General features: G+C 40.7%; 2 protein-coding genes across 4 annotated transcripts; one reads left to right on the forward strand and one right to left on the reverse strand.

Annotated features, from left to right (window-relative positions):
• The first annotated feature begins 6,652 nt into the window (after window positions 1-6,652).
• LOC112174737 (probable transcriptional regulator SLK2) lies at window positions 6,653-13,040 on the forward strand. 3 transcript variants are annotated; one of them, XM_024312637.2, is made up of 10 exons: window positions 6,653-6,830; window positions 7,676-8,692; window positions 8,855-8,986; window positions 9,234-9,282; window positions 9,874-10,088; window positions 10,169-10,237; window positions 10,758-10,858; window positions 10,952-11,045; window positions 11,168-11,237; window positions 11,806-13,040. In XM_024312637.2, the coding sequence occupies exons 2-10, from the start codon at window positions 7,733-7,735 to the stop codon at window positions 12,714-12,716; spliced, it is 2,601 nt and encodes an 866-aa protein (XP_024168405.1). In that variant the 5' UTR covers window positions 6,653-6,830; window positions 7,676-7,732; the 3' UTR covers window positions 12,717-13,040. The 3 variants fall into 3 exon arrangements, with proteins under 3 accessions (XP_024168405.1, XP_040368308.1, XP_024168334.1); XM_040512374.1 differs by having other exon boundaries at window positions 6,716-6,830; window positions 7,680-8,692; XM_024312566.2 differs by having other exon boundaries at window positions 6,729-6,830; window positions 7,480-8,692.
• Window positions 13,041-13,313: 273 nt separating this feature from the next.
• Window positions 13,314-15,669, reverse strand: LOC112174970 (F-box protein PP2-A13). Its single transcript, XM_040512375.1, has 4 exons — window positions 15,498-15,669; window positions 15,020-15,383; window positions 14,751-14,878; window positions 13,314-13,816 (listed from the first exon to the last, which is right to left on the reverse strand). Exons 2-4 carry the CDS (start codon window positions 15,362-15,364, stop codon window positions 13,408-13,410), a joined length of 882 nt encoding a protein of 293 aa, XP_040368309.1. The 5' UTR covers window positions 15,365-15,383; window positions 15,498-15,669; the 3' UTR covers window positions 13,314-13,407.
• Window positions 15,670-25,934: the final 10,265 nt, after the last annotated feature.

Consider the following 25,934-nt stretch of genomic DNA (forward strand, 5'->3'; position numbering starts at 1 on the left):
CTGCTTGTATGACTCAACAGCGGCGGCCGCAGCACGGCCCCCCTCAGCTTCCAAGCGAGCGACTTCACCCTCTAGTCGCTTGATCTCAGCCTGTTTGGAGGCGGACTCCCGCCGAAGGATCTTAACTTTTTTCTCCTTGGCGGCCACCCGATCCCGCAGCAGGGACATGTCTTGCTCCAGCTTGGCGAACTGTTCGTTCCGCTCCAAGTGCCGCTCAATGGCACGTTCAGCTTGCCACGGGCGTCTGCCACATCGCAGTCGGCCTTTGTCAAGCGTCGCTCGACATCAGCCAACTTTTCCTGGGCCTTCCCCAGCTCCCTCTGGAGGACCGCCACTTCTTCCCTGAGCTCCCGCTCAACCAGGGGCTGTTTTGACGCCGCCTGGAACATCTCATGTAGCCCAACGGCAACGTGCCCAAAGGCTATGCTAACGGGCGATTCGCTGACGGCGGTCGACCGAACAACCCCCTCAAAGCCGCCGAACCCCAGCCCCTCGCAGAGGTGATACAGGAACTCTCGTTCACCGTCGTTGAGGAACTCGGCGTAAGCGGCAAATGAGTCCAAGCCGCTCGTACCCACTGTTGTCGCCACATCAGTGGGAGCTTCGGGAAGAGCCTGCCTTGACTTCTTCGGTTGCTCGTAGGCCCCGGTTACCTCCACCTCTTCCTCTTCCCCGCCCGAGTCGAGCTGACGGCGTTTTCGCTGAAGGGTCCGCGTATCTCCAGCAGCGGCAAGCCTCGCACCCCCCATCGGCGACTCCAACCCCGCTATGGTGACACCCTCCGTTTGGCGCACCTCTTTCTTCGGCACCCCGCGCCGTATCACCGGCGCTCTCTCTTTCCGCAGCGCTTCCTAGCTTGCCACGCCTGTCCCCGCCTGAACAGCGGGCAACCCGTCACCACCAAGGTGGGAGTGGTGCGGCATTGGCAGCACCACCGGGACCTCAGACGAGCTCAGCGCCAGCGTTTTCGGGTTCACCAGAGTCTTCTGAGCCGCCAGCCCAGACGCGTACATGGATTCCAGAAGGCGTCACGGCTCGCTTTGTTCCCCGGCGGAGTTTCTAAAAAAAAAAAAGAAGAAGAAGTAACAAACCACTCAGCACGACAATATCACCAAGGCTGTGATCTAGCGAGAAGGGTACTTACCAACGGCACGAGTCAGTCGCTGATCCACCAGCAACTCCCAGCCTGTAAGGAGACGAAAGTCCAGCAAATTGCGATTCCACCAGCAACCTCTGATGCGTGCCACGCTGCACTCTTCCTCACGAGTCAGGTTATACCGCAACCTCACTGCACAAAAAAGGTCACTATTAGTACCGAGTACAAGGCTAAAAAAAAAAAACAGGAACCCCGCCAATCGTGTTCAGCGGAAGCGGCAAACAACCTCGGATGGGCTGAAACTCCGACTTAATTCTAAACATCGGCTCCCCCTCGTTGGACCCCACTTGGTACTCCTACCCCGCCGTGGCAATACAGAAGGAACCCTGCCAGTACGACATCGAGTCCCTCAGGTTCTCGATCAGCTTCGACGCTCATTGGGGACGACTGAGATTTACTTGCCCTCTACAACCCTGGCGCTTCACGTACACCAGTTCGTAGAAATGTAATACCTCCGCCACGGTCGGTCCCTCGCAACCAAACAACCGCCACAACGAGTTCAGCGCCAGCAGCAACCGCCACATGTTAGGGCACACTTGCCCAAAGGCGATGCCAAACTCGCACACCAGGATCTGTAGGTTGGGCACCAGCGGGAAGGTCACTCCCTCGCGGAATATAGCCTCGTGCACCGCGGCGTGGCCCACTGGCAGGATTGAAGCCTTCTCCTCTACCGTCGGCGGACGCAGCTCCACAGCGCCGGGCAACCGGATCACCCTCTTCAGCCGGTTGACGGCAACAGCGGTCATCCTACCTCCCGCCTCGTCAACGGGGGTGCCGTCCTCCAACACCCACGCCGACTCTGTATCCTCCCCCGCCAGCGGAACCGCTGGAGGCACTATTGCTCTCTAGGCGCTCTTCGTGCAAAGTGTGGGCAGCGGCGGCCTCCCCCACCCTAGAACTCCCCTGACGCAATGCACGACCCATAACTGTGTCCCACGGAATGGTCTGTAGCGGCTCGACCTCTAGCGGTTCTGGCAGTGAGGTTCCTGCACGGGCAGACGGACGTAACGAGTCAATAAAATTTCTATCCGCCATGCTGAACGACACTTCAGATCCTGAATCCACACTGCTCGAAATCTCTATGACGTCGGCCATCCCAAAACCCTAAAACCCAAATCGGTTAGCTCACACAAGATCTAACTTATCCCTATATCAGTCAGTGCCCAAGAACATCAACAATACTCAACCCAGAAAATACCAAAACAAGAACAAACGCACTCAAACCCAGATTCGACCACCTATAAAATCCCTAAAAACCCCAATTCTGTCAAATACATCATCCCCAAACCCACTCACACCCTCACAGCACGTCAACAAAGGACATATCCCAGGAACACCCAAAACCCAAAAATTCGCCATGGCAGACACCCAATGAAACAGGGATATAAGTCAGAGTACCTACCTCAACGATGGAGTCTCTGACAGCAGTGTGAGAACTAGTCTTCGGAGCCAGAGGTCGTCGTTTCTTCCACGTACGAAAACTCGGCAATATCGCCTCAACTCTCTTCTCCTATCTCAGACGCAGAAAGCTTGAAGAAGATGAAGCACAGTTCAAAGTTTAGAGCAGTATCAAACATGCCAACTTCCCCCCCTTTTATGTCAACGTCAAACAGTCCTACGCCGTCCATTGAAAAACGACGTCAATGTCAGCCCTACACGTGTCCCACAGCTACAGTTACTCTCCTGATTAACTGAGGCGTCGCCTCGGTTATGAAATCCATCATTACTAACATTAATGGCGAGGAGACGGCTAGGCAGAGGAGGCACGCATCCGCACGCTAACCCTTTAGGGGTTTGCCACGTGTCAACCACCATCAAACGAGGCGTCTGGAAGAAGCCACAACTTTTGGGAGGAAGAAACCCCGCTACCGGAACTTCTCACCTGTCATCTTCCAAGTGTCGAAGTCCGTTGAGCGAAACCCCGCTACCGGAACTTCTCACTTGTCATCTTCCAGGTGTCGAAATCCGTTGAGCGAAACCCCGCTAGCGGAACTTCTCACTCGTCATCTTCCATGTATCGAAACTTCTCACTCGTCATCTTCCATGTATCGAAGTCCGTTGAGCGAAACCCCGCTAGCGGAACTTCTCACTTGTCATCTTCCAAGTATAGAAGTCCGTTGAGCGAAACCTCGCTAGCGGAACTTCTCACTTGTCATCTTCCAAGTGTCGAAGTCCGCTGAGCGAAACCCCGCCAGTGGAACTTCTCACTTGACACCTGTCGAAATCTCCTATGGGCGGATCCCCGCTAGGAAACTTCCACTTGTCAATTTGCAAGAGGCAGCCTCGGCTATACGTGGCACTGCCGGCAGAACCCCCTCCATCTTACAAACCCTGTGCGTTACTGAGCGCAACTCCGCTCACTAACTACCACCAAACACTTCTACACGACGCTGTTTCCTGCTACATCCAGCGGGGGGTATCCGCCAGCGGCGAATCCCAAGGCTACGCCTCACTCTTACAACGACCGCCATGCGGCGGTTACTGTCAGATCGTCCCTATAGGACACGGGGACTTGTCAAACAGTCTACGACGACCCTGATCAGGTATGTTGACCCCCGTCACCCGGGTACTAAGATTGGGCTCGCTACCCAACACCCTCTGCTCCGCGCAGCTTCCCCTCAACAAATAATTTGCCGACCATCAGGAGGTCCGCCTTGGCTAGGGAGTGGGGGACTAGGGAGTGGGTGTCACCACCATGTGATCTGATATGGTCGGTGAAGGGTCAAGAGACAAGTGTCGCCTATCCAAGTTTCCTTTTTCCTGGAATTACTCTTAGGCATGGCCTAAGAGCCATGCTTCGTGTCAGAACTTGACACTTGACATGGTTGGTGATATTTTGCCTTAATTGGTGCTACATGTCTCTTTATGACAACGACATGTGCGTGATCCTAGAGGTCGAGGTTTTTGCTTTGGAGCTCGTGGTCATAGTCCTTAGAGATTGAGGCTTCTAAGCTTGGGGGTCAAACTCTTGGTCTTGGGGGTTGAGACTCTTGATTCCTTTGGATTATTCTTTTCTAGTAGTGAGGTCATGATATGTTTTTGCCTTGCCATCCAAAGTGGTGAGTCGATCACGTAGTGACCGTCCAAGACTTAAGAGGCGGATATCCAACGTTGAAGACTTGGAGTACCAAAGTCAGGCATTTCACTAGTCATGGTTATTTCTATCTCAGGATTATCTTTTCTTTCGCGACGAAATGTTTAAGTTCGTTGAAAGTTCCTACGTGGACTCTTTGAACTTTCAACGTGTCCTATGTGGAATGGGTTGAAAAGTCAAATGTATTTGTCTAACCAAATTATGACATCAACAATATTTTAGCAGGATATTATTTGATAAGCGGTTCGCGCTTGATTCTGTCCAAAAATCTGACCCGAAAAAAAAAAAAAAAAAAAAAAAACGAGTCATGTATGATTATGTCCCAGTCTCCAAAACAAGACTTTTGGGCCCAACCCAAAATTTTTAGTCCAAGTTCGATCCCTTCAAAGTTTGCAAACGGCCTGACCTGTGTATGGCCGTATTTCAGTAAATGATTCTCAAACTATGTGGGCCATTAGGCTACCTTTTAATGATCACCCTCTAAAACAAAATGAAGCTTATCCTTTTTTCATAGTTATCTCTCTATTTAACTCACATGAAAAAGATAATTAATAAACAAATAATCTATCAGAAAATCTGCTTAAATTTATCTATATTATTCATAGTCAAATGAGAGTTTTATAAAATCACATTCTTCAAATAAAGAAAAGAATCACATAGAAAGCAGAGCGCTACTCTGAGACAAACCAAAGCCTCTAGGGTTTCTGAGAAAAGCGTTGTGGCGGCGTGGTAGTCTTCACCGGCCAATCCTTGTTGTAGGTCGCGAGTGTGTGTGGCGTGACAAATCGAGTAGGATCTTGGGACCATTTTGTTCGAGGAAGATCAGCGGGGTTTCTGGGAGGAGAGCGACTAGGTGTGTCGTTGCGTCGGGTTGGTTCCTACTTGACTGCGTTATGTGAGGCGGCCAGGTTTGATTACCTTCGATCTCGGTTTGGTGCTGGGTTGTTTCAGTGAAGGTGATCGATCCCGGGGTATAGTGTGCTGGGAGACGTTGCTTCGTTTGTGGCTTGAGGTTGCCATGGTCAGGCTCAGTCGCGGTCTGCCACAGGAGGGATGGACGGCGGCAGCGGCAGCTTGGTTACTGGGAGCTAAGGCTGCTATCCTAGTTGCTCTAGTTTGGGCTTGGGCTCAAACTTGGGTTGCTGGGCTATAAACCTAGGCTCACATTATGGGCTTAAGGTTTTTAATGTGTCAGTCATAATTCAGATCATAGTTATTCAGAATTAGTAACTATCTTGAGTTAGGACTGGAGGAAGCGGCTTATGGATGAGGAATTGACTCATATTTGTTTGCTGGGAAATTGCTCTATGTTGGTACCACAATTGCGCGTCTGGCTAATGGGGATGCTAGTCAATGATTTTGCTTTAGAAGACACTGAGTTGTTCTTTGTTTATGAGTTTGCTTTACAAAGCGGGCTCAAATTGACTTGTAATGAGTTTATATTGCTTAGATAGGGGATTGGTTGTTATCCCGCTATTTTTTTTTTGTCTTTAAGTGTATGTTATATTCTGACTTGTTCGCTGGTCATCTAATGATATTGACATTTTCTTTCAAAATAAAAAAGAGAGTTTTGTATTCAATTAAGCTGGAAAGTTTAACTTTACTTAAATTTATCATAAGACAAAAAATATCTACAAGAGATTATGTACTTGAATATGAAAGATAGAGTTTGACATAATAGTATAAACAATAACAATAATTTTAATTTTCTTCGACATGATTTTCACATATACTTTTGATCGAAACATGTCAATTTTAATGCTACTGATGCGACACGGGAGGATGATTCCATGTTAGGTTTCTTATTGGAAGAGGTCGGATTACTTCTGGCCCATTATTCAAATTTTAGAATTTCTCATGTAAATCGCAGAGCTAATAGCGTAGCACACAGTTTAGCCCTTACTGTATTACTGTTATAGGGTAATCATAGAGGTGATATTTGTATGCTTTTGAGTTTATAAGCACGTCATCTTTAAGCCATCTTAATCGCTAATTTAATGTAATTAAGAACTCCGTAGTTGGTCTGAAGGCCTTGTTCTTATACGTGTCAGTCACACGTGCCGGTCTGACGGTCTGTCTCTATCCCTTATATGGTAAAGCTCGATCGCCCACAGCTTCCTGATCTACCCAATCCCACACCAACACCTGGCACTACTCCCCATTTTGGTCATTGTAGAAGTTTGAACGGTACGACTCTAAACCCACTACACTATAAGTGACCGCAGCAGATCACTTTCCCCGTAGGCTCATCCAGGCACTACTATCCTCACTGCCCATCATAAGTAACCTAGAGATCCTCCAATCACGCCGCGCCACGTCTCCTGGGTCTTCGCGTCGACATCGCGGCGATTTATCACCGACTACATTCCTCACCCAAAACACCGACACGTGTCCCCTGATCCAAAGTGCCTAGCCGGTAATATAGGGCAAAAGCCCCACCTACGCAGCCGGTCACCCCCGTCTGCAATTCCCGCTAGGTATATAAACGGCGTCGTCCTGTTCTTTCTTCCTCCGTTTCTCTCTGCAAATTTTCGCTTCCAAAAACTAAAAAGCTTCGTTTTAGCTCTCCCGAGTTCTGAGGTCAGTCGCCGCCTTACATTTTTCTCATTGCCCCAATTTTATTTTTTCATTTCTTCAATTTTTTTTTCACTAACTAAAAAATATTTATCTGCTCCGATCGAACTGATTTTTTTTTTTTTTTAAATTTTTTTTTTTTTGCTTAATTATGGTTTGAAATTTGTTCGTGCCTCTCGATCTTCTTGTGTTCTTGCTCAATTAAGACTTTCCCGAGTGTTAATTTTACTGCGAGTTAAATTATTGTGGTCATTTGTTGGAAAAAATTTTGGGTTTGATTTCAGTCCTTGATTCTCAGTCTATGAGTGGTGAAAACTCAGCTAAGACCTAATTGGGTTGATTTTATTTCAGTTTAATTGCTAATTGAGCTTAGCTGCTTTGCTTTTCGATCTCTAGCAATGTTGGGTCCGAGACTGATAGGGTTGTGTTAGTGTTTCTGGAGTAGCTCAGCTGTCAAAATTTAGGGTTTTTTGGGGGTTAATTAGAAATTCAAGATTTTGTTGCGTTTGGGATTTGTGTGAGTCGCTGATTCTGTGTTTGTTGGTGTTTAATTTTGGTTTTGCGGGTGATTTTTCTTGAGGAATATAGTGTAGTTTGTGTTTTCAGATTTTAATGTCATAGTGCTGATGCTGTTGTTTCTTGTTGTTTATGTTAGATCCCCAATGAGTGGTGATATTATTGATGGGCTGAAGTGGGGGTTCTGAAATTGTTAGTTCTAGTATCGTGTGGGGATATTAGGTAGGGGTGTTCTGTTTGTGAGAAATTTTGAGGCTTTTTTTTGCATTGGTGTGAGTTCTTTTTGTTGAATTGAGTGGGGGGTTTGAGGGTATTAATTATTGTAAAAATATTAGTCAGGCCTGGCTCTGGAGAGCTACTTAGACTCTGGCCACCAAAGGGCGGGGCCTCCTATGGTGCCTTCACGGGTGGCTGGAGGATTAACGCAATCTTCATCGAGTTCTGGAATTTTCTTCCAAGGGGATGGGCAGTCTCAGTCTGTAGTTAACTCTCACTTGAGCTCATCTTTCGGGAACTCTTCTAATTCAATTCCTGGAACTGGGCGTTCAAATTTGGGTCCGGTTTCTGGGGACATGAACAATGCAGTTTTAAGCAGTGTGGCAAATTCAGGTCCAAGTGTTGGGGCAAGTTCTTTGGTCACAGATGCAAACTCTGTACTTTCAGGTGGTCCCCATTTGCAGAGAAGTGCAAGCATCAATAACGAGTCCTACTTACGCTTACCAGCTTCCCCTATGTCATTCTCGTCAAACAATATTAGCATGTCCGGATCATCAATTATGGATGGCTCTTCTGTAGTGCAACAGAATTCTCAGCATGACCAGAATTCCCAACAAATTCAGCAGGGTCAGCAGCACCAGCACCTGCGGCAGCAGGGGACTTCTAGTGCTACATCCTTGCCCACGTCCCAAACTGGCCAAGTTTCCCTTCCCATGGGAGCACGTGTTCCTGGAACTTTTATTCAAGATCCAAATAATTTAGCCCACGTCCAGAAGAAACCACGGTTGGATATCAAGCAGGAAGAAATTATGCAGCAGCAGGTGTTACAGCAACTACTGCAAAGACAAGATTCCATGCAGTTCCAAGGACGGAATCCACAGTTACATGCCTTGATTCAACAGCAGAGACTACGGCAACAGCACCAGCAACAGCAACAAATTTTTCAGTCCATGCCTCAATTGCAGAGAGCACATATTCAGCAACAGCAGCAGCAGCAGCAGCAGTTGCAGTTGAGACAGCAACTTCAACAACAAGCTTTGCAGCCAGCATCTTCCATTAATAAGCGTCCATATGATGGTGGTGTTTGTGCTCGTAGGCTGATGCAATATCTGTATCATCAGCGGCAACGACCAGCTGTGAGTACCCTGTCATTTACTTCATTTGGAAAAACTGTTTTTTTTTTCCTTCCAGTTCCTCTTCACATGGGTTACATTACTTTTCGTGATGTATCTGAATATTACAGATTGAAATTGTCAGTCAAATTTATCTAATGATGTGTCGATTTAAATTATTGACAGGACAATAGTATTGCGTATTGGAGGAAGTTTGTGACAGAGTATTACTCCCCTCGTGCTAAGAAAAGATGGTGCTTGTCTTTATATGACAATGTTGGGCATCATGCGCTTGGTGTTTTCCCCCAGGCTTCTATGGTCAGTTTATGCTCTTGTTAGTGCTTCTAGTATATTAGAATTGTTATCCCGCAAAATTTGACTTATATGGTAGCATATTCCCATCAGAATCTTCTGTCAGTTGCATGACATGATTCTCATACTTACTTGTACAAAGGATTCTTCTATTTTATGAGTACTTCATCCACTTAGAAATTATTTTTGTTTATGTTACCTGCCAACATGGTCGACTCACATGTGTATCTTTCTTGTTTTTCTTTTTGGCCAGGATGCATGGCAGTGTGACATTTGTGGTTCTAAATCTGGAAGAGGTTTCGGTAAGCAAATGTGCAGTTTTATGTGAATTCTGCTTTGCATATCATGGTTTGGGAAATTTTATCGTGGTTTAGCTCACTCTGGTAAAAATTGCATAGAAATGGTCTTATGTGTCATGGGAATTTTTTGTTTGACTCAGTATAGCCTGTCATCTTAAACTTGATTTAGTTTCTTTCACCCGTGTGGGGATACATCTTGGTAGCAAGGAACAATTCAAATCACAAATGCAAGTCAAGTGAAGATTGTGATACTGTTACAAAACTGTAGGAATTCATGTGGGAGGAGATAACTGTAAAACAGTTGAAGTCTGGGAGAATTGCAAACTGGGACATGGTTTAACATGGAACTGTGAATGTGTTGCTTTCTGGAACTGAAACTCTGAATAAAAGACTTAAAATTTAGATTTGTAATTAAAATATATACCTTATCAAGGGTTCTTAACACCAGAGGATACAAATAGTCGTGAGGAGTGTCTGTGGATGCAACTCTTTTGCTTAGGAATCTCATGTAGCATCATCTTTTTTTAACATTTTATGTATTTTATAATTTATTAGATTGAAGTCCTAATTAGTTTCATGGCGGCATGTCTACAGAGGCAACCTTTGAAGTACTCCCTAGACTGAATGAGATCAAATTTGGCAGTGGAGTCATCGATGAGCTTTTGTTTCTAGACTTGCCAAGAGAATGTAGATTTCCTTCTGGTGTAATGATGCTGGAATATGGAAAAGCAGTTCAAGAGAGTGTATACGAGCAACTTCGTGTTGTTCGCGAGGGTCAGCTTCGTATCGTGTTTACACAAGATTTAAAGGTTAGATACCTGTTGTTTGTTACTGGGTTCTGATTCTCATAAAATTTCTTCTGCTAATATGTTACACTACACTTTTTCAGATATTGTCTTGGGAATTTTGTGCACGACGCCATGAAGAGCTTCTTCCTCGTAGGCTTGTTGCTCCACAGGTACTGTTTTTCTGTGCCTTGTTAAGTTTTGGCTTTTATTGTGCAGAATGTGTATAGAAGATGGTAGAAATATTTCTGTTATAATAATTAATTTTAATTGGGGCTTTTCAATCTTGCGTTTAAAGAATAGGCGATGTTTAATTCATTGATTATAAGAACTATGCAATTGTAGAACCTAAAAAGAAATTGTCATAACACTTGAAATGGACTTAACCCTGATCTTTGTAAAAGCTGTCGTTTGAGATTGCAATAATTTGGTAAGGTAGTGTCTCGTTCTTTGCTTTTTCCAATGAGCCATCTTAACTTATGTTTTGTTGTTGTTCTGAAATTTTACTTTGATAATTTCTTTGTGTTTTTGAAAGAAACAAATGTGCCCCTTTTTGCCAGAATTTCAAATGTACTGTGTAATTCAGTGATGAAAACCGATTAATTAAGTAGATAGAACTGTGACCTAAGAAACAAGTAGATAAGGTTAAGTATAGACTGATGTGGTGAACTTACAAGGCATGATATTTTCCAGGTCAATCAGTTGGTTCAGGTTGCACAGAAGTGCCAGAGTACGATTGCTGAAAGTGGATCTGATGGGGTTTCTCAGCAGGATCTACAAGCAAATAGCAATTTGTGAGTTTTTAGGCGATCAACCAGTTTGGTATTCAATTTTAATTTCTCCTCATAAAGAAGTAGGGCTTCACTGATGTTGCTTGTTTCCTTCAGGGTTCTGACAGCTGGGCGGCAGCTTGCAAAGAGTTTGGAGTTGCAGTCACTGAATGACTTGGGCTTTTCTAAAAGATATGTGAGGTGTTTGCAGGTATATTTTATTGCATTCATGGACATGATTTGTTGAGTTAGAATATAATCTTCTGTTTCAATGTTATGTATGACTATATACTTAAATTTTATTTTAGTTAATGACTTTCTAACTTTTAACAGATATCAGAGGTTGTGAACAGCATGAAAGATTTGATCGATTTCTGCCGGGAAAACAAAGTTGGCCCAATTGGTATTGTCCTGTTTTTTTTTTCTATTCCTCTTTCCATTTTGTAATTCTCTGCTGCTGCTTTGCATCGTAGTTGAGCATATTCGTAGTAATTTGATTAATACCATCTTAGACAGATTCTTGAACAAACCATTATATGGTTTTTGCCACTGATATCCGCTTGGTATTGCTTGTAGCTTTAATTTACTCATTCCATGAGTTAACTATCTTCTTCTGAAGTAGGTATACTGTTCAATTTGGAGCTAGTAGCATGCTTATTGAGTATTTTGTTTAATTAAGTTAATGGAGGTTTTGGACATGGTGGATCTGGAGTTGACTGGAATCACCTTGTTGTCGTCTTCATATCTTTCCTGTAGGAAGTAATATTGCTCTTGTTTCTTGTATTTGATATATAATGCGGTGAAGTTGGTATTTTGGCTACTTATTTCTTGTTCTCATTGATTCTTTCTCATTTCCTTCCCCGTGCTAAACTTTTTGTGAGGTCCTGTATGTTTGCTTGTTGCTTGTTTCAGTTGTTGGTTTCATTTCTTTATATTGATTTCTTTGATTGGTCTTATGCTGAAAATTGCAGAGGGCTTGAAGGTTTATCCTCGACATGCGAATGCAACCAAGCTCCAGATGCAAAAGATGCAGGAGATGGAGCAGTTAGCAAATGTTCAGGGCATGCCAACTGACAGGAACACTCTGAATAAGCTAATGGCGTTGCATCCCGGACTAAACAATCAAATGAATAACAACCAGCACATGGCCAGTCGAGGAGCTTTGAGTGGCTCAGCACAAGCAGCTTTAGCGCTGACCAATTACCAGAATCTGCTCATGAGGCAGAACTCAATGAATTCAAATGCAAATTCTCTTCAACAGGAGGCATCTTCGTCTTTCAATAACTCCAACCAAAGTCCATCGTCACCTTTTCAAGGTGCTGCTTCTTTAATACCGGGACCAATGCAGAATTTACCCGGCAGTGGCTATTCAAGTCCCCATCTATCCTCACGACAGCCACATCAGACACCGCAGCTGCAGCAGCGGTCACTCAGTTCTAACAGCTTGCTTCAACAAACCAATCCGCAGAACTCCCAAGGCAACCAGGCCTTGCAGCAACAGATGCTCCAGCAACTGCTGCAGGAGATGTCTAATAATAACAGTGGGGGGCAACAATCTCTTCCCGGACCAAATTCTAATGGGAGTTTGACAAGGAATGGGTTGAGTTTTGGAGGTAATAATTCAGCGGCCGCTAATGCTACTCCAACTGTGTCTGGAAGTCACGGCCCTGCTCCAAGCAGGAGTAACAGTTTCAAAGCTGCTGCAAACAGCGACTCTTCAGCAGGTGGTGGTAACAATGCATTCAATCAGAGAGCACAAGAATTACCCTCAAACCTTCATTTGCAAGAGGATATAGTTCAAGACATTGCCCGTGAATTCACAGAAAATGGCTTTTTTAACAATGATCTTGATGATAATATGGGTTACGGCTGGAAGGCATGACTAACATAATTTGGCCTGATTATTGGCTCCAATTTGGTAAGTGGCAGCATATATTTTTGTACAGCACATTTTTAAAATAACTGTTTTTCCTATCCTCCCCTTCTTTTCTTGGTTTCCTTCTCTTTGGCTTAGTATGGAATTTGTCGTGACATCGCACACTTGTACTTGAGTAGTTCAGTTGAGTAGGACTTTAGCAATCGTTTTTTCGTTTCTTTGTTCGGAGGGTTTTCTATCTCCATGTCTTGCAAGTGTAATCTATTGGATACAGAACTCCGAGAACTTCTCTAGTTTCTGAGTAATATGATATTTACATGTTTTCAATTATGTGTTCTTCATAGTTATATTCTGCTCAAGATTGGATTATTGTCTTCAGAATACTATTTTAAGATGCAAAATATTGAACGAGGTAGAATGTGGAAATAATAGTTTAGAGGCTCATGTTCTGGTTTCTTCTATTCTTTTCTAAATGACTTGGGGGTCGGGGGACACGATTTATACTATTTCCCTTCGTGTTTTAGGGAAGACTGCATCAAGAACAGGGACCTGAACAAGCTCAAATTAATATGATACAAAAGCATATGGAAATTAATGGCATCGACATTTGAATTACATATATAGATACTAAATATGACATATTGCGTGGTTTTGGTTAGAGGTTAGCTGCTTATATAATGTTATAGACTACATTTCATTAACTTTTCCTAAACTTGGTTGGGCATATTAACACGGAGTCTAAGCAGAGGCCACCTTTGGTGTGTGTACAATCAATTTGGGTCACTGAAAATTTGATCTTCATCGGCTTAGGACTGTTGCTGACGAAATCACCAACATGGTAGTGAACCCAGCTGCATCGTTCATGCAAATAACACTCGGATAAAGCGTGCTGGCCGTCCGACGTTGATAAGTGGAATCGGACGGGCTTAATGTCCCAGCCATGCACTTGATCAGTGTTGCATACTCGTCGGCCGAATCTTCCTGGACAAGTCCTGCCAAGCTGAAGCCGAAAATATAGGCTATAGTTTCCCGGTGGAAACTCGAACTCTAGTTCCCCTTGTGCTTCAAGCCACCAGATTTGTTTAAGATATGCAACTCTGTTAAACCTATACATTGCATATGATCAGAAACAAAAGCCCATATTAATTAATCCTCCAATAATCTTATGATAGATCATATATATGCGAAGTTTCTGTAAAACAATGAACCCTTGAATATTTTAAGTTTGTTAATATGAACAAGGGAAGTTGACAAAAGTTTCATTTTCTTATCATGTTACCAATACGTCGGATTTTCGTAAACACGTAACTAGGTAGTTAGGAGACTCAAAGCTATTGGACGGCAGCTTTCGTTAAACCAAAACTATCTCTTCAAAATTCGTGTCGATTATGCTTTGCGATATTTAGGAAGGCTCAAAACGCAACGAATGATTACATGGGATGATGCCAACCATGGAATTTTATGTAAAGAACTCAAAAATTTCTCTCTAGCACAAGGCAAGTTGTCATATAACAAATGGAATCAAATCTTCTTAGCTTAGACTATGGAATGCAATGAAATCTTCAAAAAGGAGCCCACCTTGGAATAGCTTGCTATCCATTATTCTTAGGTGCTATGCTAATTCTCACACTCTTTCTCATACTACAGGGTTTTATATGGTGTGGAAACAAAAGGGACAATCCAGACTCGTGGAAGTGATCAATGTCAAGAATAAGAATTAACAAAGAGAATCAAACCCATTTTGGAGGAATTTTCTGCAAGGCTAATGGGAATTCTAATAGTTTAGGGTTATCCCATAAGTCTAAACGGAAATATTATAAAAGTTTTTGGGTTAGTCTCACTGGTGAGAGAAAACCGGAAATAAGTTAGAATTAGAATAAAGGTTGCAATTATTGAGGCTTGGTGCATGAACTATCCACTTCATAAATGTAGAGGTCTGATAATCTGATAATGGAAGATTTGCAAAGAAAACCCAATTGATCGAACTTCTCAAAGTGTCATGATCATAATAATTGAAATCTTGGCTCTGCAAGTAAGTACCTCGATTCCTCAGTTGGAATATTACTCCAATATCTTCGATCATCTATTCCTGTTATCCGCAATGCCTTTGATGAGATGGACAAACAAACCTGTGGATGTGATCCACAACTTTTGTCCAACCAAACTTCCTGTTAGTGTTGCCAAAAACAAAATCACAATTAAGTGATTAACATATCCGCAAGCTAGATCTAACCGTTAAGGGCTCCAAGCAGCACTTCAATAAAGAAAAAAGCATATACGGTTAACTAAGAGATATATAATTACTGTACCTTGGTGCCATTGTCAAAACGATTTGGCAGACACAATCTTGCGTATATATCTTTCTTCGGAATACGGTTACTATTATGTGCGCCGAGGATTAATGATTTTTCGACTAGAAACTTATAGTTTGATGGGAGCTTTGATTGCCAGACAAAATCAGTAGATGAAGCAGCCCGGAAAACCCTATTCACCTGCGCAAGTTTACAGATCTCCGGCGGATCCAAATACAAAAGAATGTAAGAGATACAACTTTCAGGTAGGTCTCTGAGACCCGGCTTAGTTTGATCCGGAGGATGATCGGGAGAACCTGATCTACTGGTATCCTTTGAAGACATAGAGGAACCAGCCCCCATGAACGTTATTGAGCTAAAGCTGAGAAGAAGAATAGATTCAAGTTAAGAGAATATGATATATGGCGGAGTGCTGTAAAAGGTAGAGAAGGAGGTGATGGAGCAGATGAAGAAGAGGAGGAGGAGGAGGAATCACCATTTTCTTCATGTATAAGGAGAGAAGGTCATTGCGGTTGGCATTAGGCAGCCCTGTGGGTTTTAGAGAGAGAGTCTCTGAGAGGAGAGAGAGAGAGAGAGAGAGAGAGAGAGAGAGAGAGTGAAAGTCTCTTTCTGGGTTTTTGTCTTTTTGATTAACTAATTAATTAAAAGGAACGTGCATATGACAAAAGGTGCATGGAAATTGGAATAATACATCTTTCTCGGCCAAATTTGGGAATTTTTGTGTTATATACCAATCATATATACTTTTTTTTAATAAGAATTGATAATATTAATAAGGGGCCGTGACCATTTATCCAATTTTAGATTAAAAATTACCCACTTACTCCAGCAAGAGTTTTTTAACCCCATTTACGGATTTACCCAATTTAAGCTCTAGTGACAGTTTTGCCCCCTATAATAACTCTTTCCTCTCAGACTCTCTCTCTGTGCCGCGCACCACCTCCGGCTTCGGTCTCTCTCTATCTCTCTGTACCATGGCTGCTCCGGCGCCCCACCTCCGGCTTCGGGCCACCACCTCCATCAGAGACGATCTCAACCGTCATGGGTCCCCCAAGCCAGCCCTAAGATCGGAGCACTGCATCTGGATTCGAAACTCAACCCCCGAGCGCTGCCGTCAGCCAAACCAGACTCTCTCTCTCTCTTACTGCCATGGCTTATCCGGCACCCCACTTTCGGCTTCGGGCCAACACCTCGATCAATCCACCTCCGGTGTCACCAACAACCAAACCACAGATCCATCGATCCAAGGGCCCACAACCACAACTTAGCCCCCAACTGCGATCAACTCCGAACCCAGCCCGAAACGACTCCGCTCCAACGTCGCCGTCACCCTAAAACACGCCCCGACGATTCCTACATCTGCCTCACAGTCCGGTGGGTGCCCAGAGGATTTTTTTTTTGGTATAATGAGATTTTTGTTTTTTTTTTTTTTTTGTATCTGTAATGTATTCATTTTGGTTCATTTGAGGGCAATAATATGATTATTGGAGGGTACTAATATGATTATTGGGGCAATAATATGATTATTATGAGGTAATAATATGATTATTGGGTGGCAATAATATGATTATTGGGGGACAATAATATGATAATAAATTGATCAATTGTGCCTGTAGTGTGTTCATTTTGGTTTTGGGAGTTCATACAATTCACTGGACGGCAATAATATAATTATTGGAGGCAATAATATGATTTTTGGGAGGCAATAATATGATTACTAGGTATTATTGGGGGGTAATAAAATCAGACGCAGGAATCCGGTCACCGGTCCTGTAGCCGGATTCGGGATTCCGGTCACCAATCGCCGGATTCCGGTAACCAGTCACGGGATTTCGGTAATCGATCGCCTGATTTCAATCACCGGTTGCCAGATTCAGGTCGCCGGAGTCCTCTGCCGGCCACTAGTCACCAGAGCACAGCATGGTGGAGGATGACTTTTCTCTCTAAGTGAGAAAGAATGCGAGGGCAAAAAAGTCCCAAAAATAAATTAAAAAAATAAAAAAAGAATTAATTGGGTAGTAGGGAAAATAATCCCTCAGAGTGTTTTGGGTAAATGGGGTTAAAAAACTGTTAGTGGAGCAAGTGGGCAATTTTGTTGTTAAAATTGGGTAAATGATCATTTTCCCTATTAATAATGAAAGTCATGAAATAGGTTAGAGTCTAACATACACTTACATGCATAAGAGATCTGATAATAAACAGAAACCTATTTAAGTCAATACTAAACTAATTAAATTTTAAAGGGACACTCGCTAGAAAGCAAGTCTAACCAAGCAAGAACAACCTCGCTTCCTAAAGAAAAATCATTCATCATATAGTCTAAATCTGCCAGCACGCACTTGTGGTACAAATAACAACTAGAAAAATTTATAAAAAAAACTCATAGAGATTACTCCTACTTTAAAAGACTTGTAACTAGATGTCTAATAACATAGACTTAAGAAAGTACTAGTTCATTCCCTTTAGGGTTGGAACCAACACTATCCTTAGCCTCTTCACCAGCCAACAACTTCGGCATCAGGTTTGTCTTTCTGCTCTTGTTTGTAGTCTTTTTGAACGAGTCAATATCACTTTTGGCATTCTTACCCTTCCCCGCATACCATAAGGAAGCTTATTCAAACTTCCCACAGGGCGACCTCTCTTCCTCTTTGGCTGCTCAACATTTCCAAAAAGTCCCTCCTATAATCTCATAGTCACAGCATCCAAGTTCTTTTTCCCAACAGCTAAACTCAAACGCAATTTTTTCAGAGAAATAGTTACCTCATCACCATCCCTAACCCGATGTTGTCTCTTGATAGCCAGGTGCAACACTTTGACGCAGATCCACAAGCTATATAATCTGTACTGGTCAGCATGCCTGACTCGCCGCTGCCACCACCTGAGGAAGGGAGAAATCCAGAATGCTAAGGGAAAATATGTGCCTTGAAAACTAAGGTTTGGTCATTTGCCAAAACCCTAACCGCACTGGAACTGGCCTCCAGTTCATCACGTAATATGACCAACGCAGAGGGTTACTGTCTTCCTCCAATTCCGGACTTGAATATGGAAGTCTGATGTGGGTAACGAAACCACAAGGCCCACACCTCCCAAACAACTTGTTGTATTTGAATTGCACCAAAAACTGAACACTATTCTCCACCCAGAAATGCCGTTTAAATATTAGTGGTTTGGCATAATCGATTTCTAGTCGGATGCACAACAACCTTGTTCTAAAAGCAGGTTTGTCATACTCTTTGAATCACCCAACCTACTGCCAATAAGTCGCATAATTCTTTCAGAGCGAAAAGCAGGGGGAACACCTAGCAACGCCATCTAGTAGGATGACGTTTTTAGTTGCACTGCCATGATCTGTTAAACTCCATCTTAGTCTGCAAGTGCGATCGGAGCTCTGTTAAAGCCCCATGTCCCCCTTTGCAAACCCTAGCCTTATTGACCGGATCTGAAAATGAGAAGACAACACAATCATCTTCACCAATTTCTTCAACCCTTAGGGTGCCATTCACCCTCCAAGCAGATAGAAACATTCTCAAAAAGGATCTACGTGTGTAATCCCTTGCCATAGCAGCTTCCCGATCATGAAAACTTCATGTTGTCGTAAACCCTTAGATGGATGCAACTCAACTGGTCGCTTACTTTCCGCAATGCAAAGGGAGGCGGCAAGACGAGCAACCATTACATCAATTGCAATTGTTGGTGACAAATATTGCTACGGGCGACAAACCCTAACCCTAGAGATTTTTAGTGAGAGAGAGAGATCGGCTGACCTAGGTTTATCTCCCGACGCTTTACCAATCACATGCTTGCGCGCCCACACACACACACACAACTATTACACTTAAGTGTACACACACAAACTATTACACTAAAGTGTAGCATCAGTTCCATATATATTCACACACACACGCTCTATTACACTTGAGTGTAGCATCAGTTCCATATATATTGATGAGACTTGCACCCAAAAATTGGGATAAAATTCGGTGCTTCTAACACTAGCACACTAGTACAATACATATTTTTGTTCTTAATAAAAATTAATTGTCATAAAAAGTTAGTACGTACCTAGCGATTGTTATTGTTATAGTTTGCACTTTGCAGTTTGAATAATGTTGTTTATATACACTCAATAGCTAGGTTACAAACAAAGGTCAGATCTGTTAATGAAACTAACTTGAAGTGATTAACTAATATGATCAATCAATTTTATGTACATAATTATAACACATGCATCTCTTATTAGCTTAATAAACGTGTAATTTGTGAGCTCAAAATTAGTGGGACAATCTGGATAAAGTGGAATATTTAGGATTCTTCAATGGCTACGTAGTGACTAGGGTGGTATTATTAAAAACCACGACCACTGACTAATTAATTAGATTTAGTTGTTATAAACCTGCAGCAAAAGCTGAAACAGCTTTTAATAATTCAGGATTAGTTGCACATGGCCGCGAAATTAGTTTAAAGTAAATCTCGTGTTTTTATCTTTCCTACTTTTTCCTCGTGTGGCCAATTAACAAAGTGCTTATTTGATTTTTTTTTCTTCTTATTCATGTCATAAATTAATTCATCTGCTTCTTTTTTAGGAATGGAATTCACACTTTTCATTTTATAATCACACTATATATATATAATTTTTTAGTATCATAAATTTTGTCTTTTTATAGTGTGAATTGTAAAATTGTAATGTTAAGATATTAAAAAAGAAAACTTAAAGTGTTTTATTCAAAAAAAAAAACATGAAGTGTCAATTGTAAAATGAAGAGTGTAAATTTCACTCTCATATTTTTTTTATAGGTGTGAAAATGATCTCTTATACTAATTAGGCATGGCTAAAATGCATGTTGATATGATAATTAAGATCATGGCTGGCTTCAAAGTAACATTCCCACATGGGGTAAAGATTGTTATGCTTTCGATTTCGACCTTGATTGTGCACGAAATTAATTAGTCTGTGTTTCAACAATAAATTTGTTTAGTGTCGTGTGGTTAGATCTTGACTTTTGTGTGTTATGCTCTTTTAAGGCACTGTTTGAGATTGCTTCGCTTTTAAAAAAATCAGTTTTTATTCAAAATTTTAGATTTTATTGTGTTTGGTAAATAAATAAAAAATAGCTTTAATTAAAAATTATAGGTCACTGGCAGCAGATTTTAGAAGCAGCCTAGAGGTTGCTTTTAGAAGCTGTTGTGGATCAAAAGTTCAAAACACACTATGCAGTTGTTTTATGTACTGACAGCACTTTTAAAAATATTATTTACCAAACACGAAACTGTTTTAATTTACAGCTGATTATTCTCACAACACAGCAGCAGCAATTTTTTTTTTTTAAAGTCACAGCAATCCCAAATTAGCCCTTATACTCTATCAGAATGGCAATGTATATGAGTGGATGCGTTCCTTCCCTTCTATAAATGGATCTCCAAGTGTATAATTCTCAATTTATATCTTATTTATTAGTATGGATGTTCTTGAAGAATGTTCTGAACAGATTGATTCCAATAATGCCAGCTAGTACGTAGTTACAATATGAAACGGTCGAGAAGAACAGTAGACGATACTGCTTATATTCATTCCTCTTAGTAGGACATGGTGTCCCCATGAATGTACATGTTCCTCTGATTTAACAAAATATCATTCTATGTTTTGTGTTTTTAAAAATCTGTATGTACCAAGATTTATTCATAAATCGTACCAAACGAATACTCATAAGGTTCTCACCACCCAATTATAAGGAAAAAAAGAAAAAGAAAAAAGTAAGTTGTGGTAGATAACGAAAGCGATATAACTAGGATTTTGAATGATGGGGGAAGTAAATTAGGGAAAAGTTGGGGTGTTTACTGAGTGAATTTATAGTGAAAGTAAACCCATGAGAGATTAAGAAGTTTGAAGAATTCATTTCTCTAAAATCTTTATATGTCACTGTCAATGCCTTTTTGAATTGAGAAACAAACCTTACCATATTTTGAAACAGGAAATATCGATCAATCATAATGTTAATGTTTATGTAAGAAGGAGATCCAAAGTCATAGGATCATGGCAGGGTCCCCTCAATTCTTTAAATCCTTGATCGGGTAGGAAACAAACGTGTATTTGACCACATGATTAATTAGTTTGGGCAATAATATAGAGCCTCAATGAGGCCTAAGATTTATGGCCTCAAATCCTAGGTGTCATGCCATGTAAGCAAATACTAATTTTATTTTCAATTTCACATAATATATCTTGCCACATCATACTATTGCAACACCAACTTTACCATTTTATATTTCCTTTTAGATGTTAGAGGTGAATCAATTACATTAATAAATTTAATTAGGTGACGAAAAAAACTGTTATTAATTATGTATTAATTTAAGAGATATGTCTACAAATTCTTTAATCAATATTTTTCTTCATTTATTTAAATTATTTCCTATAATTTTTCTTTCCAAATAGCATAAATATATTGTATTAGGTGTCAAGAAATAGGCAATAACTTTATTGATTAATTTCATCCAAAAAAATAGCATTAATAAATTGAATTTGGAAAATACATATGTCTAAATTAAGAGGTAAGAAAAAAAATTTCATGTTAGTAGCATTCATTAATTATCATCTACAATCTAAATATAAGGAAAATAAACAACCAGAAAATAATAAACTAAAATATAACGTTTAAACCCTAGCTACATAAAGAGAAAAAAATGAACATAAGAACATATATAATGATATAACTATGTATTTTTCATATTATATTTTCAAAATTTACATAAACGCAACAAAGGTTGAACTCATATACATGTGTTATGTAAATCTATTGATTGAATTACATGAAATTTTTTCTATTCTTGACATTGTTATTTAAATCTAAGCATGAGTGTAATGAAAAGAAAAGAAAAAAGACAAAATAATTTTTTCTTTTAGAAAAAAAATCAAAATAACTTAAAGTCATTAGATTTTAGAAGGCTAAAATGGTATTTTTCTCAAGAATTACATGACATGATTTGACAAATAAGTGATGTGTGTAGATGACATGGCATGACACATAATATTGAGGCCATAAATCTTAGGCCTCATTGAGCCCGCGAATCATTTTCCAATTAGTTTAAGCTAGGTACGAAACACATGGAACAATTATAAACCTAAAGCTGGGGACCGGTTGGTTTGTCTCTCATGCTCTCTGTCCACTAATTATGTCCTAAGCTAGCTAGACTGAGCATAAACAAATCACAAAGCATGATTAATAGGCTATTGGCTTATTGCACATAGTTTATTAATATAAATCCCTTTCTTTCTTTTTTGAAAGGATAAATCCCTTTCTAATTACGTTCGAAATTTGCATCCACTTGTTCACATGAATCCTGCTATCAAGTGTGGCTCAAGTATAGCAAGATCTTGAAGAATTAATGTTTTGCTTTGAGGTTCCAGAGTCGTGTATGGTTTATGATCCTCCATGCATGACAGGGGTTGTCTGATACAGCTTTGCCTGAATCAAGGCGTAGTGTTGTCGGCCCCATTGTTCTTAACTTTCGCTGGTAATAAATTTTTTTGTATTTAATTTGGATATATGTCAATGCATCATAAGCCTCTTGAAAGTCACAAATCACAGAGTTTTGTTCAAGTTAAACTTTGAATATTCCTGGCCCTTATTCAGTCGAAACTTTTGTTTGGTTTTCTTCTTCCCGGGGAATCTATAAAGGTTTTCTACTTTTCTTCTTCCCGGTCAACTTGGATTTGGACACTAGACTTGGAGCTATCTTCATATCTGTTGGTCCAAAATTCGTAACACTGCTATTTTTTTGTATGACGAGCTGAAGCAGCCAAGTAGCCAACCTTTTGTTATTGATCAATGAAAATGTAGTGTGGTTGCATTCTTTTTCTTTCCACAGAGTCGCACATTTCATCGAAGGTTTATTAATTACTGCACATTTCTTAGAGCAAGAAATTCACTGAGGTGGACGTGTTTTGAATCAAATTGTAGGTCTACGAAGCAACTTGGACGGCATCCCAGTAAGTGAACCTACCAGAACCTACTCGCTGTGTTAAACAAAACCGTTTTGATTCTTCACTGTGTTGAAACTCATCAAACATGAACATAATTGCTTTACATTAAACATATAAACATGACAGGAAAAAATAATGAAGAAGAGGACACTTGGATATATATGATCAACCAGTTCTAACAAGTTAACTGATCAAAGTGGTGAATCCATGCATCAGTGCATGTCCATTTATCCATCGTATACTAACATTACAATATTACATGCTCATCACTTGCTACGTCTCAAGTTACACACCCTCTGATGATCGAGGGATCAAAAGAGTGGAAGTAAACCAAAACCAATACCTTATACCTCTATTTCCAGTTAGTCTCCTTTTTCTGCTTCAGTGAACCAAATTCCAAATATCTACCTGAAAATATAGATGCGATTTATTTATACGCACTAGCTAGTAATGGATATGAGTCATATGACTGCAGCTATTGGATTGTTTCCTTCGGAAAGAGCATTCTGTGTTATTCAGAAGACCGGAGCTAAAGACATTTGTGTCTTTGCATACAAATGAGGTCGGCTTTCCATTAGTAAACTTGTCGAAGATCTGGTAGTGGTAGCTGAAGTCCAAAACTTTGAGTCTTTGATGCACTTATACATTCTAGGCAGGGAAAGGAGGAGAGCTGTCAAATCATGAAGCTAGTATTATTGCTGGTGCATTGGATTTGACACAAAAAAACTGCATGTCAAAGATGCTCTATATATATGTCGACACCCATCTCTGAAAACTTTTCTCTGGATGTAAATTCCAAACTCAACATGTATGTCCAATATTTCCTCCCTCTTTTATTTCTTTGAATCTTCCAAGTACGTTTATGGCTACTTTATATTCTGAGGCAAACAATGGGTTTAATCAAGGGCAAGGGTCACGGTTGTGTACCTCAGTACCTGTACTAGTACTCCGGCAATCCCAAAAACATTATAGGCCTCATTCTGGTAAGCAGCTCCAAGAACTGAAATGGTTAGAATCCCAATTCAAGAGATCAGCTATTTCATGAGTTATTACATAACCTAATATTCGATCTGCCCGGTTTAAGAATCTAGTCTTCTGCCGCCCTGAAGATGAAACTCCAGTGAAGCATTTGACTATAAGGAGAATGCGAAGGTATGAGAAGTTTTCTTATTGACTATTAATCACCATAGAATGTAATTGCGCATCATGTTTGTTCTGTTTTTGCTGCAGATACCTAACTCGATCTATATAAGCACACATATTCTGCCCAACAGGGTCTATGACTAATGGAGTAATGGCCATTGTATGATATACAGGATCAGTTCATGAAAGGTAACATCCATATGGTTGTGGTTGTGAAGTGTCATAAGAATGCTATAGCATGATATGTATATATGTATGTCAATTTCACGCAAACAAAGTGCATAGGAAAAACTTCAGCATTGAAAAATGCAGCTTCTACATCAGTAGGCATGGCTTCAACATCTTTTGGACAACTTGGGCTTTTCAGTGGTAGAAAATGGGCCACACCATATGCCCAATTAAATTTTAATCTGTAGGGCTAGTGTTTACATGGTACTATTATATACAACGGACTCATTCGTTACACTAAATATCCACGGCCCTTCCATCTATATACTTTGTCTGTTGGTGAATCCATGCCAATATATACCAAAGGCCCAAAGCAACCTAAACTAGAGGCAAACTAGAATACAGCAGAACCTCAGCTAGCAACAAGATGTTGCGATCATGCGATGTGATCATCGATCAGAGTAATGAGATTGATTCAAAGTGAACAATATAAGTCCGACGGTAGATAAGATTGAATTTAGAAGACTCGTAATAGGAAATTAGGAATGACTTGGTTTTTATTATTATTATTATTAATTTTTTTTTTTTTGAGAATGAAGGAAATTAGGAACGACTAACATTCTTGAATCTGCAAACCGTAGAGAATAGAAACAACCTCCTAAATTAGCATCCAACTCAAGATAAAATATCAACATGTATGTATAAGAACAACCATGCATGATTTCTATAATTACGGTTATGTGTTGCAAGAAATTACCTCTTAAATTCTCTTTCTAGTGATTGAAGAGAAAGTAGTTTAAAACTAGAAAGAGAGATCGACCAACCGTCGATATACACAAAACTAAGCTAGTGCATGCAACTAACATGTTAAGATGAAGGGGAATTTGGTTTTGAAACTTCATCAGTTAATATAATCCACATAATATGCCATCCAAGTTCACGAAATTAAGGAGACTGAAACGTTTCCTAGGCGTTTCATGCATATTTTGGAGAGCTATTACCTCTTAGCTTACGTACACTCAGTTGTTATGGATACCTAATTAAGTAGAGCTAAGTTTGTACTTTGTACTGAGTAGACTTTGTTCAGTTGTGTAGTCCTTATTCCTTAATGTGTACGATGGTGTACTGCACATGACAACCACGTGGTTGACAACTCAATCTTCAATCGAAGTTGATTGAAATTATCATTGACCTTCTCTATATATCAGCTCAATTTTCAAAAGTTGACAAACCAACTTCACCACGTTAATTCCATACTAAGAACGTACTATACTGGTTGCAAGTTGCCCACATACACATCGCCCATTAATGGCTCTTGGTTTGTGATGACTGCTCTCATAGTCTCATGTATGGTGGGAATTAGCGGTTGTCAAGTAGCTAGCCTTAGTTTGCAACTAGGAATTTGTAGTTAATACTATTTGTATTCGAGAAGAGAGAGTAAGGATAGATTTATAATAATCTTTTTCGGAGAATAACGCACATTCAATCTCATATTTCATTATTTCAATCAGAAATGACGGTGCAAGAACTAGTTAAAGGCAACATACGTCGTCGTCGTACATGTGGCTTAATTGGCTAAAACAACTACTAATTAAGAAGTAACTACTAAACCATATATAA

Source organism: Rosa chinensis, chromosome 1 (genome assembly GCF_002994745.2).
Source record: "Rosa chinensis cultivar Old Blush chromosome 1, RchiOBHm-V2, whole genome shotgun sequence".
NCBI lineage: Eukaryota > Viridiplantae > Streptophyta > Magnoliopsida > Rosales > Rosaceae > Rosa > Rosa chinensis.

Excerpts from the sequence above, each read along its gene's own strand:
- LOC112174737 (XM_024312637.2), top strand. The coding sequence starts at position 7,733 with ATGGTGCCTTCACGGGTGGCTGGAGGATTAACGCAATCTTCATCGAGT. Across the intron at positions 10,238-10,757 it reads GTAGGCTTGTTGCTCCACAG|GTCAATCAGTTGGTTCAGGT; the intron begins GTACTGTTTTTC and ends GATATTTTCCAG. Across the intron at positions 11,046-11,167 it reads GATATGTGAGGTGTTTGCAG|ATATCAGAGGTTGTGAACAG; the intron begins GTATATTTTATT and ends AACTTTTAACAG.
- LOC112174970 (XM_040512375.1), bottom strand. The coding sequence starts at position 15,364 with ATGGGGGCTGGTTCCTCTATGTCTTCAAAGGATACCAGTAGATCAGGT. Across the intron at positions 14,879-15,019 it reads GTTTTGACAATGGCACCAAG|GAAGTTTGGTTGGACAAAAG; the intron begins GTACAGTAATTA and ends CAACACTAACAG. Across the intron at positions 13,817-14,750 it reads ATTCCAACTGAGGAATCGAG|GTTTAACAGAGTTGCATATC; the intron begins GTACTTACTTGC and ends TGCAATGTATAG.